This window comes from Acipenser ruthenus, chromosome 28, assembly GCF_902713425.1.
Source record: "Acipenser ruthenus chromosome 28, fAciRut3.2 maternal haplotype, whole genome shotgun sequence".
Lineage (NCBI taxonomy): Eukaryota > Metazoa > Chordata > Actinopteri > Acipenseriformes > Acipenseridae > Acipenser > Acipenser ruthenus.
Genome location: NC_081216.1, coordinates 557,744 through 576,835, shown reverse-complemented (window position 1 = coordinate 576,835; position 19,092 = coordinate 557,744). Strand labels below are relative to the sequence as shown.

Genomic DNA, 19,092 nt, shown 5'->3' with positions numbered 1-19,092 from the left:
AACGTGTGGGAACTGGACTTGTTAGCACTTAATTAGAAGCTTATTTTAGCGGAAAAGCGCATTCATTGTGTTAGTTTGTGAATGAACTTCCATCAGGCAAGGGAACTAGGAGGGCACGTATATATTGTAATGACAGAGTAGAGTACAGTATGCTGATGCCAGTAATAATTATGATCCTTGATTTCATAGTAGAGCTGTATTGTTGGGGGTGGGGTGGGGCAAGAAAATACCATTTTGCCAATGAAAGCACATCACTTTTTAGTGCAGACATTTTCCCCGTGGTAGCTTTGGTGATCTTAACTTTTTGTTTTTGAAAATAGGTTAATCCTTAACATGATCTTTAATGCCAATGCATTAGTTGTGTACAACAATGGTTCTGCTGCACAAGAGCAGATAACATTGGACAAAGCTGCCGTAGGGTTTGATTCCCCTTAGGTTACAAGTGAAATGTTTTTGGAAGTCTCTGCTTGGTATTCCACTCCACCATTTCCAACATGGTTTTGGATCAGTGTGGGGTGGGCTGCTCCTGCACCAGCCTAAGGCTTGAACAGTTGCCTATACTAAAGATGCAAAGTGTGTCTAAATACAGCAAGCTGGCTCTAAAAACTCCAACTGCTATGCAATGGGAGGCTTTAAATAATCCCTTTCTCGAGGCCTGCTTGCAGCGTGGGGAGGCGACCCCTGCTTTGTTTATACATTGGGAGGATCCAAGTGTTTTCATAACTAAAAATAGAGAGGAATATCCGATGCATCGAGCTGCTTCAGCACAGCGCTCAAACCTATAGACGCCAGTGCGGCAAAGTACTCTCTTGAGAGCTCCCATCTTCTCTACACCTGTTTTCAAATACTGTATGACTATTTGCAGTATTTTTGCCACACAGCAGCTGTCCCTTCAGGCAATCCAAGTGCTTTCCAGCAGTTGAACCTGATGTTGTAATAAGTGCAATTGCCTGGCTTGATACAGATAATGTAGCAGCACTGTAAAGTACATTGTGCAAGTAGACTTTGCCACTGCTGCCCTTGCAGGACCTGCTTGCTTGCTTGCCTGCTTACTGCTGTGCATTTTCAATCCCCAGGCAGTGAATCTCTGTGCCCAATGCTGCTTTCTCAATGCAGGCTATTGAAGTAATTGGTTGCAGTTGACTGACAGCACTAACTCACAGTTGTATAAGCAACACTTAAAGCATAGATACAATAGGTACATATATATGTATTTTTAATATTTTTCTGATATCTGTTTATTATTATTATTATTATTATTATTATTATTATTATTATTATTATTATTATTATTATTATTATTATTATTATTATTAGTTTATTTAGCAGACGCCTTTATCCAAGGCGACTTACAGAGACTAGGGTGTGTGAACTATGCATCAGCTGCAGAGTCACTTACAACTACGTCTCACCCGAAAGACGGAGCACAAGGAGGTTAAGTGACTTGCTCAGGGTCACACACAGCGAGTCAGTGAGTGAGCCGGGATTTGAACCGGGGGATCTCCTGGTCCACACAGAAATACATTGTAAAGTAGATTTTTGTAAAATATTTGCAATGGCGGATAAAACGTACAATCTCCTTACAGCGAAAACTACCCCTGGACTGTCAACAAGTGTGTTTTATATTCTTTGTTCTTACTTCATGCAAGAATGTAGCAAGCAGACACTGCAGCTGTGCTCTTGCTCTGAGTGCCTTCGGTATCCGTTTGAGTTAAAGCAGTTTGGGTTTATCTCTGTTGCAATATTTTAATCCTGCTGTAGAGTTGCAGTGAACGTATGAGGTCTGGTGTCCTTGCTGTATAAATCACTATGAAATCAGTACAGATCATCTCTGGATAATATGAATACAAAAAATACAAAAAAAAAAAAAACTTAGGCTATTTAAAATAATGAGACAAATGGTATCATTAGGTAGGAGGCTTGGTGGTCCAGTGGTTAAAGAAAGGGGTTTGTTCCTGACCCTGAGCAAGTCACTTAACCTCCTTGGGCTCCGTCATTTGGATGAGACGTAAAACAAACGAGGTCCTATTGGAAGTGACTCTGCAGCAGCAGTTGTGATGCATAGTTCACCCCCTAGTCTCTAAGTCGCTTTGGATAAAAGTGTCTGCTAAAGGACTAATTAATAATAATAATAATAATAATAATAATAATAATAATAATAATAATAATAATAATGGGCAGTGCAGTCAGGTAATGTGCTAGCCTTCATACTGTGTCTGTGACCGTGGGTTCAATCTGTCTTGAATCCGACTCACTTGCAACCTAAACCTGATTCAAAACCCAGACGCAAAGCCGATGGTAAGTGTCTCGCTTCCTTTTTCTGAGCCATCCATGTCAAGTTTTGTAAAGGAATCTAGTCTTCATTTTTCTTGCTGCTTTTCTGACAGATAGTCAAAGCGTTGAGCTGCAGATGATACAGCACATCAAATGAGAAAACCTCACAAAGGGGACAAAAAGCAGCCCGGAATAACAGCAAGTACCCAGCTATAAAGATACAGTACACTGTGTTCAAATCGTCAGCGAGCCGTCTGTCAGAATGCATTTCAAAAGGAGTTATTTTACATGGCTTGTCGAGAGTAATTTAGATTGCCAGTCAGAGTGTTGTTACTGACGCTGGTGTGCTTTCAACCTTTTTTTAATTCATTTTTTGTAACCCTTTCAATATGGAAAGTTTGCTGCTGCTGCAAAAAATGTAACTGTATTTTTATTTAAAAATCATCTACTTCCTTTGAAATCCCATAGGCTCTGGATTTTTATGCTAATTCCAGCATTAGCCCCCGATTTTATTTGATTATTTCGATTGAGCTCTCCACCGGTGAGGGTCACTGGTGTGGATCAGGTTAATTTACCATTCCAAGTGAAACAAGTGAAGAAACAGCTGCTTGAGTTTGTGTGGATCGCTGGTCTGCACAGAGTCTAAGAAAAGCAGCAATCGTCACAAACCCAAGCAGCCGTTTCTTCACTTGTTTCGGCACAGGCTGCGCTGCGATGTTCTTTCTTGGTTTTGCTGAGAGCAATGCACAGCCTCTCCGATAGTAAACACCACAAGTCTTGCTCGTCCTCTGTGACATCACGGAGCCCAGGGTATTCAGAGCGCAAGGCATCGACTCCCTGTATCTATTGTTGCTAATTCTGTACCAGCAGATCAATGGTGTCTTGTGTAAATAATGTCAGTTCTGCAAACGACAGCTGGCTGCCCTACGTCAGTGCACTTTGCATTTGCCAACTTCTCCCCCCCCCCCCACCCCCGGTTGGACACAGCATAAGATTATTCCTACTGTTAGTTACCTTGGTATTAATACAGCAGTACAGTTCTACCAATTAGCTCTACTATGTGGAGGAGACACAAGAGCAGTGTGGACAGGCTTCTGGACAAAGGTCACGGGCTGGGGAGGGTGAAGTGGGAGGGTCGGGGCAGCCCCACGCAGCTCTGCCTGGCCAGTCTGCTGGGCGTCTTGCCCACGAAGCAGTGGGTGGCAGACCGAGAGGTGGTCTGTCTGCTTGTGTGCCAGATAGAGGGTGGCGAGGTCTTGAGGGTCCCCCACTCACGCTCCTTCTGCTCTCTCTCCACCTCCTTCTCCGCAGATGGTGGGAACGAGGACTCCGCAGAGCACAGGCTGGCTAATGTAGATTCTCGACTCAACTGCACCGGGCAAGGTAAGTGCCATTCCTTTACTGTTCTGCTGTGGCAGGGGTTTGGGGTTTGCTGAATGCCCAAGGCTGGGACCAGGAGCCAGGCAGTGAGAGTATTGGTGTCCCACAGAGCTGTAGGGATGCCCCGAGTTATTCTTAAAAAAAGACAGGGAAAACATTTTAATAGATTGATAGATGCTATATATACACAAATGCATGAATATATCCAAGTATTGGAACACCAATAAAATGTATTTGTGCACACTGTGATCTGCACAGGTATGTACGTACATACATACACACATTATTATTGAGAATACATACATGGATGCACACAAGGCATGTATGCATGACTTCAAACCTATTTTTATCCTATATTCTTTGGTTTAAAAATACATTAATAACATAAAGCGAATTTGAATCTGCCCAACATTTTTACTGCATCCGTAGCAATGACAAGTCTCTCCCCACACCCTGGCAACCTCTTTTTCCCTAGAAGCTGAGTTTTTTGGTGTACTGTTCCTTTTACTTTTGAAGATATTTATACCAGGCAGTATTGTAATCTTCAGTGCTGACTGCCAAACACCCACAAAGCAGACGTGGCCTACATTTTGCACCTCAGAAAGAAGATGTGATCTCTATTCGCTAACGGTGCAGCGCCCACACACACCATACTGTGGTGCAAATGGAGTACATATATATATTGTGTTAGTACTTCCTATTTCCTTGATGCTGTCACTAAAGCTGCTAGAAATAGCTTCCGAATTAAATGTATTAAAAATGACAAGACCCCTCTATCAAGGCACCTAATGCACAAAGATTTCATATATGGTTTATCCTAAGTGGGTGAAGTGTAGACAGAAAAGAATGACAGAGATGGAAATAAGACTCCTAATGCATAGCAGCTTCACTCATTCAAGGTTTTAATACAAGTTTGAGTAGCCCCTCTGTGAGCGTGTATAGGTAACAAGCTCAGGTGTGTCCTAGCCAAGGATTGAATGAAACAGCTATGCAATGGGAGTCTTATTTCCACCCCTGGATTAAGCGACGAGCATGAGAAGGCACTGTGTTTTGTGTGTGTTTTGCATGAACGGTGTTGTGTTTTCGCAGGTGGCAGCTCGACAGAGAGTGACTGTGCGTTTGAAGGAGACTGCGCGCTGCCCGAAGGCATGCAGCATATCCGCATCACGGAGGGCATGTCCAGGTCGCTGCCTTCCTCCCCCCTCCTCGCCCACCAGGCCATCAGCGTCAGGCTCCAGCCCATGAAGAAACTCACAGGTAACCCGCTTTCCTACATACAGGACACCATTGCTGGTCTCAGAAGCTGTGTTTCTCGTTCTTCTCATTTGGGGTGCCTGCGTTTCGGCTCCTGGTTTTTGCTCCAACCCTGTTCTGAATTGTTTTATTGAACCACTTAAACCTGCAATCCAGACCCTGAAGTGGGTAATTATCTCATTTTACCTGTTAAACCTGGAGTGGATCGGCCCTCCAGGACCCGGGATTCATTGGACACCCCTGTTCCAAGGCAAGGCAAAGGTCTAAAGGCATGCCAATATCTTTGATGACAAAAGTCTTAATGTATTTAATGTCTTTAGTATAATTGTATCATAATCATAATAAATAATAAAAAAAAGCATGGCTGCTCTGTTCTGTAGATTTTCCCCGCTGCAGAAGTACCCCTGCTAATCTGTGAGGTCAGTCTCCTCAATAAGCTCCTGTGCTTCCTTGAGTAACAGCTAGGGGGAGCTAGCGTCCTGTTCTGTTTGCTTTAACCCTTTTCCTGATGGTCAGAATCTGTTGCCACTCCTCTGTGAGCATGTTTTGAAGGACTCCTTCTGTCTTTTGTAAAGATGTTGTCTAATGGTGTGCTTCTAGCATGCCAGCAGTTACTGTAGGTTATGGAAAAGAACCAGAAGCATTTCAATGGAAAGGGAAACTGAATGCTGACAAGTTGGCCTTGTTCCACCTCTTATTAGGAGAGCTGCATTGGCACCAGCTTTTACAGCCTGGGGTTCTTGGAAAATGTGGAATTTTTTAAGGAAAAGGATTGAATTACGTTGTGGTTTGAATACAATAAAGGAAAGAAAGATGTGGTTAATTCTGTGTTTTACTTTGCCTGGTCTTTTATTCTTTGTTGTTTAAAACAAAACTGTATTTTTTATTTGAATGTATAAAAACCTGCAGGATTTTTTAAAATTTAATTTTTTAAACCGTATAGATATTGATAATATACAGCTATGACCAAAAGTTTTTCATCACCTGGAATTTTACGATTGAGACATAATTGTTAAGTATATGGAAAAACTACAAAGCGGTCTGTAATTCAACATGTTAACGTAACATTATTCAGCAGGTTTCATTCGACTCTATGAAGCCAAATTAGTTCATTCTATATAGAGGGGGATGCAAAACTTGTAGCCATCACTCTAGATATAGGTATTGTGACCATGCAGTGTCACCCCTAATAATTGTATTCAATGTGCTTTTATCATATTAGAAATACACTTTAGTATATTTTGATGTATAAGGCTCAGTAGCAAGCACAATGCAGTATATTGCTGTAGTTCGAACACAGTAACTTTTTAATGCAGTACAGAGCAGGAATTGTATGCAGTATTTTTTTTATTTTTATTTTGGTATTTACTGCTGTGTCAAGTGTCTTTTTTGAGCACCTCTCCTCAGCTCCTGCGGGTATGAAACTTCAGAGTGACCTTGGCAAGGGCGAGGCCATCTACCCGCTCTGATTTCACACCTCACAGCTCCCTGTGTAAACACACTGCACTCCGACCCAGCTCCCAGAGAGTAGGACACTTACTGTGTCTAATCAGCCATGGCCCAGGATATTAGAATTATCTACTCGGAGAGCAGGGTCTGCAATGTAGTGGAAACATTTACCTTTTTGAAGGTCACGTTTTGTATCCTAGATTCTGGGATCGAAATAAGACTCCCGTTGCATAGCAGTTTGATCCACTTAGGATTTTACTTTGAGTTTAATGAGACACACCTGAGCTTGTTGCCGATTTATGCTGTGGCTAATCAAGCTCGTGGTAAAACCTGGAATGGGTGAAACTGCTATGCAATGGGAGTCTTATTTCTATCCCTGAGATTTGTCATTAGATGTGTATTGAATTAGAAATGCATGGTGCATATGGGATTATCTGCAGTTAATCAGAGGGGAGGAATTGTATTTTATTTATTGATCAGGAAAAACGTGTGCATACACAGTTAAGGTATTTTAATTTTCAGGTTTTGTTGTTCCATGTGTGGTTGCACCTACACCCCCTTTAGAGTAGTCCAGGGGAATGTTAATCCCTTTCATTGGGTTATTTCATGATGTAAACATCATCTTGTGAAATCCTTGTTCTCATCACGTTTTAAATTGCTGATATCATGATTACAGTTTGCGTTCTATTCCGCTGAATCAAAATCCCTTGCATACGTGTACTAGCCTACAGTGCATCAACACAAAGCACAGAAGGACACATTCAGAGCCAGTGATAAATAAACTCTGCGGCTGAGCCCACACAGCCAGGGTTAGATATAAATGCAGCTGCTCCTCTGGCCCCTGCCTGCCTGCCTGCCTCCCTGCACCAGCAAGATGAGGTGTATCTCCTCCCAGCTCCCATACTCGGCCCCCTCTCTTGACAGATCCTCGCCACCCACCTGCTCCACTGGATTATAGAAGAACCTGGAGGGGGAGATATCGCTCAGCCGAGCAGAGCTCCAGCCTGCCCAGCACTAGGGTTGTGTGCAGCTGTGCAAAAACCAAGACCTTGCTAATACGAGCTTCAGCAAATCACCCCTGGGGGGTAAACAGCAGCAGGATTAAACCTGAGTAAAGGGTTGCAGTGTTGTGGACTTTCAGGTCACTAAAATAGAACCTAGCATCTTCAACACCATCCATTTCTATCTGTAGTAAAAGGGAGACTTTTACTGCATTTCATAACAGTGGTACGTTTGTTACGTGATTTAACTACCGCCAATGGCTACCAGTCCAAATACATGGGCGTTTAATCAAATCAAAGAGCCATTCTTCTGATGTTAATGATGGTACGTTTTCATGGAAATGTGCTTTTAAAGCTACTGCTTAATTCATGTTTACCCGTTGTTTCGGAACATCCCACACTAGAAATGGTTTCAGCACCGGCAACTGGTTATTGTTTTTGTGTCGTATTGCATTACCTTTGTGATCGCTTTGTCTTGGCAACGGGCACCGAAGAGTGCATTTTTCTTATTTAGTTTTCTCATTAAACAGTGCGAAGGATGACCTTTTGGGAAGATCAATGATTCTTTGCATGCAGATTGTTGCTGTCGCCCCCTGATCGGCTACATCGGTCCCCGCTGGTGTCAGAAAAGGCAACATTTCATTTAGTAAAATAACCAGAGAGTGTGGAGCCAGGGGTTTCTATTTATTTATAGCGCTTTGCAGAGCGGTACCAGTTCCCCAAGCACACGGTCGGATCAGTAGTGCACTGCATGTAATCCTTTTTACAGCATTTTGCTCATTGTTGTCATTCCTGGATGGTTCTGTGGAATTACCTACAGAGGGTGGCCACTTTATTAGGTAACCATGTGTGCTCAGTGCATAGGGCGATTTATTCATATTGATGTCAGATGTCTCAATCCTCTGTAGACATTTTTCGTCATTCACCTATATCATAGTTTCTCAGGGGTGGAAGTAAGACTCCTTTTGCATAGCAGTGTCACCCATTCCCAGTTTTACTACTAGCTTGATTGGCCCCGTCCTTTTTTCCATCTTTTGGTTTCTTAATATGGGAAACACTTCTGTTCTTTGATTTATGCAGTAGTTTCCAAGGACTCAAGCCCTTTCAGACTCTTGAAGCTTGTCTGCCTCTGTTACAGTGGACTGCTCCAGGTCTTATATACCACACAGCCTATCAAGCGATGTCCGGCTACCGGGCAGCAGTGTGGAGTAGTGGTTAGGGCTCTGGACTCTTGACTGGAGGGTTGTGGGTTCAATCCCCAGTGGGGGACACTGCTGTTGTACCCTTGAGCAAGGTACTTTACCTAGATTGCTCCAGTAAAAACCCAACTGTATAAATGGGTAATTGTATGTAAAAAATAATGTGATATCTGTATAAGGTGAAATAATGTACAATGTTTCATCTTGTAACAATTGTAAGTCGCCCTGGATAAGGGCGTCTGCTAAGAAATAAATAATAATGATAAGGTAAAAAATAAAATACAAAACAAATGAAAAGCGAAATTTCTCTGTGAATCTGCAAGTAATGCAAAAACATTTACGGTAATGTCTTTTTTTCTGTAGATTCTGTAGATGTCATGCTAAATATCGTACCAGTTTTTTCTGTCCCTCTCCCATATGACTAGGGTAAAAGCATTTGAAATTTTCATTTACTTTTAAATTGGATTTGCACATAGCAAACAGTGACACCTAATGGTAAGATTGTACCATTGCTTTTGTGTGTCTTGCTGAATAGACCTACTATCACTTATAAGGAGATATATAAAATAATTTCAAATACGCTACACAGTAATTACATAGCTTCCACTTAGAGTGGGTAATGACTTTGCAGATGTATTGCCATACCAATACATCAAACTAACTACTGGCTTTAGGGTCATTGACCTGTGCATTGAACTTAATGTCTGTATTAGGGGTGACATTTCAGATGCATGACGTACTGGCATCTCCACAGCTCACACTGTTGTCAGTGGAACGCTTTCATGCTCCGACAATATTAATACACAATTTTCTAAGCACCTTTCTGTTATCTAATATCCTTACCAAGTTTGAAGGTATTTTAGTAATTCAGTTAAATCACGTACGTGTCACAGAGCAACAAATATGTAGCCCAAAGCAAAAGAACTAATAAAACGCAATAATAAAAGATGTCGTATAGAGATTACAATTCTGTTTGAGAGAAAAGCAAGCTAAATATGTGTTCTCCCCTCCTCCTACCCATTAGCCTGTAATTGTTTCTGACTGTCTGTTAGTTAAATTAGTCTTTTAATTTTTGATAACTGACTAGGAGTTAATTATCACCGTGTTTTATTTAACTGTGCTTGAATAAGCATTGCCATGCTTCCATAGTACTTTATTACAATGCTAGCGGAGTAGCGTTGGTCACAGAGGATGCTGTTGTGAACGTGGAGGCAATGTTGAGCAGTAATGCACTCGTACCCGCAGCACAGGCCTTGGCTATGACGGTAGGATCTTGCCCTGCCGGAAGTAGCTTACCAACAGAAGGGCAACAGTATTTAATTATGTGAGCTATCCATGCAGATTCAATACTACACCATTGCCTGAATCTGCTAGGGCTCTGGCCTCTTGACCAGAGGGTTGTGGGTTCAATCCCAGGTGGGGGACACTGCTGCTGTACCCTTGAGCGAGGTACTTTACCTAGATTGCTCCAGTAAAAACCCAACTGTATAAATGGGTAATTGTATGTAAAAATAATGTGATATCTTGTGACAATTTTAAGTCGCCCTGGATAAGGGCATCTGCTAAGAAATAAATAATAATAATAATATATATAATTCTACTGGAAGCTATTGGAGCTTCTACAAATGAAAGGCAAAGACAGTGTGGAGGAAGATGGGAGGGGGTTCTGTTTTTCTTCCTATCAGTCTGACACCCAGATAATGGACAGTTGAGGCTGTGTATCTTCACTCACTCGGGGAAAACCTTCACGGCTTCTTCATGGGTATGATCATTTTTATTCAGAGAAATCATTGCCAGGATCTGCAACAGTGTCTCTTTTTAATCCCTCTGCTCCTTTTTTTTTTTTTTTTCTTCCTCCTCCTCCCTCCCTCCCCCGGTTTCCATGACAACAGCAGCACTGCACCAGTCATCCGATGTAGACCTGGGCTTGTTCATATATTGCCACTGAATGTTAAAAAGAGGGAGAGGGAGGGAGAAACAGAGAACAGCGCTGAATCATTTACGGTGTGGTTCTGCACCATTATCAACCTGTTCCAGGTTGCAATTCTCTCACTCCGACGGCAGGATGACAGTCCATAGAAGCACGTCTGCGACCGTGCCAGCCAACCGGGTCGACAACAGCAACTCTGCTCATTAGTTTTCAATCTCTCTCGCTTGCTCGCTCGCTCGCTCGCTCGCTCCCTTGTATTTGTGCATTACCTGATTTTTGGGGGGGATTTTATTAATGAACTGGTCATCTTTCAGGCCTGAGGAACTGCTCAGCTTACTGGAAGGAGATGGGGAGCAACTGGGGTCGTATCAGAGTCCCGCGGAATGTGTAGTCTGGTATGAGAACGGTGAGCTGCTGTCTGATAATTGCCTGATTATAGGTACACGCTGTATCTGTCATTTTAAATGGGAAGATGTCCTCTGCAAGAGTGGTAGGTGGACCTGAAAGGGGTTTAGTCGATAAAGGCAGATTTTTTTTTTTTTTTTTTTTTTTTTTAAGCACCAGCTAAGGGAATGTTTCTTCCTGTAGTGCAATGCAGTAAGGCCTGCTTACAAGATCAAGCTGTATTTTGGGTGGAGAGAGATTAGATACAGTACTGTGACGGACGACAGGCGAGCACCGTGAAGATGATATTGTAATAAAGTGGACTCATGGGGGCGTTGAGGAGATACCGTATGAGGACTGGAGACTTTTTTTTTTTGTTGAGGCAAATAAGAGAGGAATGCAAAGAGAGAATGGCTTGCCTCGCATTACAGTAGCATGTGGGAGCCGTAATAAGCGTATGCCAGTTTTGTGGGTGTGGGTGTATATACAGCATGCATAGCACCAGCCCTGTGCGAGTGTGTGTTACTGTTTAACTGAGGTGCTTTTTTCCCCCCAAGTAAGGGAAATATAAGACTAGTGGGGAAGCAAAAATGCAGTCCTCCTCTAGAGGGTTAGATTTTTGTATATAGAAAACCAATCCTGCAGTTACTGGCGTGTTTATGCAATGCTGTTATTATTGGGGATTGGATGTGTGCCTGTGTTCCAGTGGGTGTCTGGACTTGCGCAGGTGGTTAGTGTTGTGTATGCATGCAGGCGTCTCTCTGTATACAGTGGCAGCAAAAGTGATCTATACAGTACAGGTATTCCTTTCTTACCTAATCGGGGAGGTTCCCTGTTAGAAACCTTAAGAATAACTGAAGTTACAGTACAGAAATGATTTATCTTTGCAAATTGAACGATGGTTGGGGGGGTCAGTTCATTGTAGCCCTGTTATTGACACGCACAGGAAGCTGTACCTCAATAACTGTGACATTTTACTAGCATCAGTCTGTTAAACCTGTGCCGGCATTGCTGAAGCATGTTTCATCTTCTTGACCGAATGTCGGTCTGTGTTTTTGTGCACTTAAAGAATAGCCTGAGCTGACTGACGGAGGCAATGTTTTTTATATATAGTTGTACATTATTTTGTGTTTGTTTAGGTCCAGGTACAGCCGTGGTTTTTAATTCTTTTTTTTTTTTAATGCATTTCAATTGTATTCATTATATAACCTGCGTCACTTGTCTGCAGTGGAAAGGTTATACAGTAAAACTTATGAGTTGGGTCCAGGTGCAACACAGATTGTAAAAGAGAAAAGGAATCCTACAAATGTAATGTAAATTTGTTTTTTTTTCGGCAAATATCCAAGACAGAAAACGGGGGCATTCTCGTGCTTCAGCATCATCATTTTAGAAAAAAACAGAATATTATGTTTTTGTGACCTTCATTTACCCATCAGTGGTGGCTTTCTTTCTATTGAAGGAGCTTTGACACTGCCTGGTACTGAGTGTTCAAACTGCTGTAAGAGCTTCTCCTATTCATGAACCCAGTGGACTTGAGATCACAGCAGACCGGGGATAAACATTGATTTTATGTAAATATTTCAAATTTATTTGATAATTAATTCAATATTTCAAATAATGTTATTTGTGAATATTTTATAAATAATCAAATATTACGATTTCTGCGTTTTTCAAACATATTTATAAATGTGTTACAACAATGTGAAACATAGCACAGTTTTATATGAACTCATTAGTTTTATATTAAACTGTTTTCAAATATTTGAGTGCGGACAAAATCTTGAAATATATTGATATTTATAAATGAAATCTCAATTATAAATATATTTGTCCCAGGTTTGTGTATACTCAATGGAACACACAATTATGAGAGTGATTACCATAATTGGTGCATTGCCAGCCCAGTCGAATTATTATATAACCCTTTGATCAGTCTATATATATATTTTTAAATAATTCACAGCCAACCGAGCCTATTAAGGTGTGTTTAGAGGTTAGGGCTTTTCTGTGTGTGAACGCATACATCCTAAATACAGCTGCAGTCTGGTGCAGGTTAATGAACTATAATGACCCATGCATTATAATGCAACGATAAACAGCCCTTGACTTTTTTCTTAGATTGGCTTCTGGCTTTTCATTACTCCAAGTATCCAGTAACTGATATGATAACCCTTATGAATACCCAATATGTAATTTTGCTCCATGTTTCAAATGATCCTAATATTAGCATATACAACATGCTTGCTTGTCAGTACTATTAAGAGCGGTGCAGTTCAATGCACAGGGCAACGACAGCTCTAAAGCCAGTCAGCTTGATGTATTACATTACAGCCTTGGACCCGTTGCCCGCACTCCCGCTATAACAAGATCTGTAATTACTCTGTGATGCATTTGGAATATACTAATAATTGTTTTTTATTCGAGGAAGCCAAACACATTTGCTCAGTGTTGCATGGATGCAGTCTTTCAAGGCGAATGCATCTGCCCCTGTTACGATCTCTATACTGAAGTGTGATATACTAGGATCTGTTTCTGCCTTTCCAACATATTCCAATGGGCTCTACTCGGTAGTTTGCTCGTTTTGCAAGGATATTCGCTGTGCAGTTCTTGCTGCCAGTTTCTTTACAGTTTAATTGAAGTAACCCTTTGTCTGACGCTATAAGAAACTACCAGCTATACTCTGTAACAATACTTGAGTGAGTGTTGGGGCTGACTCTCTTCAGTGCAGTATTAAGTGCTTACTTTGCTGGAGAATATAGCAAGAAGTCAAATTGACATACATTTCCGCAAATGCCTTTTTAAGCCGTTAGGCAGGCTTGGTGGTCCAGTGGTTTCAGAAAGGGGCTTGTCACTGACTCACTGTGCGTGACCCTGAGCCAGTCACTTAACCTTGTGATCTGCCCTTCGGATGAGACATCCTGTTGTATCGAGGTCCTGTTGTAAGTGACTCTGCAGCAGCAGTTGTGATGCATAGTTCATCTCCTCGTCTCTATGGATAAAAGCGCCTGCTAAATGACTAACTAGTAATAATAATATGTTTAAACGCTCATTCACTGATTGCTTGAAGGCAAAATGGGCTTGGTTACATTCTATGCCAAGCTCATGATGTCATACTAGCCTCTCTTGAGCTTGCAGTCCAATGGCATTTAGATTCAAAACCCGTAGCACAGCTATGTGGAGAATGATTTAGCGTTGCAGTATTCCTGGTTCCCCACGCTGTGCAGTGCATGTTTAACCCGAACCCAGAGCTGAGACAGGGACCAGACGCCAGGTCTGATATCTTGTACTAGGTAGCTCATCACAGCGAATCTGCACAGTGATTGACGGAAGCAGGAGCCCACCTGTCTCTCAGGACTTGTTTCTTTAAATACCGCAGCAGGGTCAACCCTGTGTCAAGGCAGGTCAAACAATGTGGCCAACAGAAGGGTGCCCCCGTGCATGACCCACTAAAATGTCACTCTATACTTATCTTGCACATACACCTATCAGGTAATCCCTTGCATATTCATGTGTGTATTTTAGTTTCAATTATAGACCTTAGACCTATCTAATATTTTACTGAAAATCACCCTTGACTTTTAAGTGTTCAGAAAGTGCTAATATTTAGTAGCCTACACATTTCAGTTTCGCCAGCACGTCAGACACTAAATTATTATTATTATTATTATTATTATTTTTTTTTTACTTGAAAAGGTTATTCAAGTATACCAGCCCTCTATTATACAAACACTGGAAGATGTTGCCCAGATTGTACAGGATCTCTCTGTGGTTTTGTAACTACATGTTACTGCAGTGCACATTGTAACTGTGGCAGCCGTACCCTCTATAGTAACACAGTGGCCCCAGGATATTCTGCGCCTCAGTCCATTGTTTCAAACACAAGACAATCAACACCACCTTGCGTAAGGCGTATTGCAATCTTACAAAGAGAATTCATTCTGTTGACTGCATATTGTTCCGCTGGTCCTGTGTGCTTCAGATAGGGTTCACATAAAGCAAAGAGCTTCATTCTTAATGGAGAACAAAGCAATCCTCGCTTTGAAAAAGCGCTTCTCATCAAAGCTCTCTGAGGCTGTCTGGTTGTATTGTGCAATCTTGTCTCTGTTTTTTGTCTAAAGTTGTATTGCATTGTTATGCAAAGCATGTCTCTAACTAACCTAACCAGATAAAGAAAAAAAATATATGAAATGAGGCTTGCATGTCCTATAGGAGGCTGGGTTGGCTGAACAATTTGGAAAAAGGTTTATGTTTAAATAATACCAATCAAATAAGAAAGGGTTGTTAAGTAGCCAGATCCCTTGTGCTTCGTACAAATCCATACTGTGCATCTGTGTTGGGCATTACAGCTTGCGATCATTACTTGAATTGAGGAGGCTTAGTAGTCCAGTGGTTAAAGAAAGGGGCTTGTTACCAGGAGGTTCCAGGTTCAATCCCAGCTCAGCCACTGATTCACTGTGTGTGACCCTGAGCAAGTCACTTAACCTCCTTCGTATTTCGGATGGGACGTAAAAACGAGGTCCTATTGTAAGTGACTCAGCAGCAGCAGTTGTGATGCAGAATTCACCCTCTAAGTCTCTAAGTTGCTTTGGATAAAAGCGACTATCTAATAATAATAATAATAATAATAATAATAATAATAATAATAATAATAATAATAATAACACCACAGTGGTGTGTAGGAGGTATTTTTTTGTTTTGGCATGGTGGTGCTTTCTTGATTTCTGAATAGTGCTGTGTTAATCTGTCCCAGCTGTCATTGAGGTCTCCCGTCCCTGTCGTGTGGAAGGTGGGGGTGGGGGGGGGGGGTTTGTTGGCTCACCCCCAGGCAGCATGCCTCGGTGGATTGCACACATTCTTATTGGGTGGCACGTGTTCCTCTGTACAGAAAGGGCCTGTGGGTTTCAGGACAGTCAGCAAGTAGCGCAGGTGTTTTAAGGGATCAGGAAAGAGTGTTGTTTTTTTTTTTTTGTCCTGCAGCTTTCAGTCACAGACGCCACCAGATTCAGATAATCTGTCATTTTACAGCCGCTGTGTTTGTTATACTAGAATCGAGGGGAGCTATAGAGACTTAATATAGTTTTATGTTATACTTTGATTGTTTCTTTCTATATAGAGAGCACATACTGGACAGGCTACAGTAACATTTCTAATACTAGTATTAGAACCTAGAGGCTGCAGATGCCTGCTGAGTTATAGCTGCTTTAGTCTTGTAAAGTACCTTGTGTTTCTCAGAGCTAACAGTGTTATCTGCCTAAGAAGCTTTTGTGGTTTTCTGAAAATGAGATTTTGCACAGTTCATAAGCAGAGAAAGAAATGATACTGCATGTTTATAATTCCAGATACCCGTACTGTAACATAAGCACATCTTGCCTGCAGTCAAACCCCAGAGCAAAAACAGCAGAACTGCAGCCTCTAAACCATAAGGCAGGGGCTGACCTCTGTGAAGTTGAAGGATCGGATTTTTTGCGGTGTCAGCTTGATGTGTCTTATTAAGCGATTCTTCCTCTGAAATTGGTTTTGAAGTTTTTTTCTGTATTCATAAGCTGATAAGTAGAATAGATTTGCATGAAGGTTCCTAAGCAATCCATCATTGTGTCAGGGCTGCTGCTGTTATTTTAAACCCTTCCTGAAGAACGAAGGTTTGCTAAATGTTACGTTTTACTCTGACAACTTTTTTTTTCTCTCTCTTTTTTTGTGGATCTTGACCTTGGCAATCCCAGGCTTTCATTTTCCTTGTGCTAACCTGCTCGTTGCTTAATTTTGAGGCTTTCCAGTGACGCACAATCATTTTCTTTGTCAATATGCTTGCTGAAAGTATTACCCTTTCTTTGTATTTGTAATAATAGAGGATGGTCTTTCTGGAATGCACAACTTTTTTTTTTTTTTTTAGCATTGCAAACTATGAGAAAACAGATTTTGAAATGTACAGAACGAATGATGACCATACAGTTGGCTTCTGAAGAGCTAAATGGGTAGGAAAAAGAGATCTGACGGGCACCTGCATTTCCAAGCACCCGTATTCCTGGGTCTCTTTTCTGAGAACACTTGCTAGTGTTGAGAAGGCAGGTGGGGAGTGGCGGGTGGGGGGCGAGAGAGAGAGATGTGCTAACCCTCTGCAAAACCAGCTCGAGTCAGGTGGCTGTCCTGCAATTTTGTACTTCGGATAGGTCTGTTTCTTAACCCTCTCTCCTGCGTTTTATGAAAGATTCAGCATTCAAATTTAAGGTTTGTCATTTAAAAAAAAAAAAAAAAAAAAGTTTAAAATGGACTGAATGTTTGAGGCTGCTTATTTGAAGAAAAACAGGCGACCGCTTCGTTGAGATTGGCTTAAACACTTAACGTAATGGTCAACGGGAATAAATAAATACAGTCAGTAAATAGAATTCAATTTCAAAAGGGTTTTTGATGTGGTTCGTGCCCATGTTAGTTCCTCTCTTAGCTGAGGTGTATTCACCATTCTTTTGATCCATGGTATTGTGACATCACTGCAAGCAGTGATCTTACAGTACCATGGATCAAAGAGATCTCTATTTACATATTCGCAGGTACGCTAAAACTATGGATGGAGTGGTCTGTTTATAGACTCTACCATGGTAACTGACACCATAAATGATCCAGAGAAATGGAGGCACTTGCAAACAGAACGCTCCCTGTCGGGTACACGGCATTGCAGAACACGCTGTTCCCACTGTGTTTAATAGCAATAACAAACGGTATAGTGCTGGTTGCGATTTCGAGATACGCACGTGCATGTCAGCACTGGAATTGCTGTCCTTATAAAAGATGAGCGATGGAACGAAGAGAGCGGATGTTAGAACAGGCATGCATGCTAGCCGGAAGCCTTGCTATGGAGTTTAATTACCATGGAAGCTGGCATTGTGAAGCAGGGATGCACATTTTGAATGTAATGGTTGTCACACATAACATGTTGCAGAAAATGCAAGACCGACACACACACGGATATGCCTGTACAGTGTCGTTATAATAATAATAATAATATTAATAATAATAATAATAATATTAATATCTTTATTTTTATATAGTGCCTTTCATAGTGGACCACCATCACAAAGCGCTTTACAGAGGTAGGCTGTGAACTGTGCATTATATGCAGAGTCACATACAGTAGGACATTGATTTAACATCTCATCCGCAGGACGGAGCACAAGGAGGTTAAGTGACTTGCTCAGGATCAAAATAGACACTGGAAAATGCATTCTAGTCACATGCATTCAAAGACATGCATTCCTTCAGCCCCCAAAGTTTTTTTTTTGTTTTTTTTTTACTTGAATACTTCTGTTTACGCGATTCTGCGGCTGTCTCATTGAAAAGGGCCTTCTGTCAATGAATCCCATTTAAATACAAATAGAATTAATCAGACCTCAGAGATTCCAATAGCCTGAAAGAAAATGTCACCGCGACACTTTAGACACACAAGTCACTGCACAGATATTAGACTTGGGATCTGGGATCTGTGCACCTATTGAAAAAAAAAAAAAAAATCCATCAGTTTACAAGGAACATCTGTGCATCACAAATAAACATGATGCTAAAACTGTCTTCATTTTGCAACGAGGTGCACGAAACAGGTTTTAAAGTGTACTGACCAGGTAGGATCTGCTCATCCAGATTGTCAGTTTCCTCCTCGTGATACTTGAGTCGCTCTCAAATGTATTTTAAGAAGAAACCGTTTTGAACAAGCGCTCAGTTCCTTGTGTACCTTAAGGGGCTAAACCACAGAAGCAATTGATGAAGAGAGGCTACTTATTTAAACAAAGTGTTTTTGAAATTCGGGTCCTTAGAAACACTAATTGCAGATTGCTGGTTACAGGACAGTTTTTATTCTCGTTTCTAGTTTATTGTTCAAGGTTTTCTATGTATGTTTGGGAGTCAAAGACAAGGGAAGAAGAGCCAATTTTCTGGCCTGATCCAGGAATCCCACCTCTCACTCATTCCCTTTTAAAAGATGCCCCTTCATTATTTTTAGCAGTAGTATTATGAGTGGTAGGGTTACTGTTACTTTTTCTGCAGGGGTGCATGTGTTTTTTTTTTTAAATTTCATTTTAAAAATGAGGCATTACTATTACAAAAAAATCCATTTTGCCACCTCTGACCAAAACTGAATTTATTTTTAATTAAAAGTCAAAGATATTTAATAATTGTCATTTCAACTGAGAGACTTTCTCCCCCATCCCCTAGCATTTGCCTTTTACAGTTAAAC

The 19,092-nt window shown here is 41.3% G+C and overlaps 1 protein-coding gene across 8 annotated transcripts in view; it reads left to right on the top strand.

Annotated features, from left to right (window-relative positions):
* The window catches only part of LOC117435007 (protein TANC2-like), a 124,112-nt gene that overhangs the window by 61,612 nt on the left and 43,408 nt on the right, over positions 1–19,092 (top strand). For 7 of the 8 annotated variants that reach the window (XM_059003360.1, XM_034057841.3, XM_059003359.1 and 4 more), the window contains 2 exons: positions 3,586–3,657; positions 4,744–4,911. In XM_059003360.1, coding sequence (XP_058859343.1) covers positions 3,586–3,657; positions 4,744–4,911 — 240 coding nt within the window. Of the gene's footprint in view, positions 1–3,585; positions 3,658–4,743; positions 4,912–10,530; positions 10,894–19,092 lie in introns of those variants that run through there. The other variant, XM_059003363.1, reaches the window with a different exon arrangement.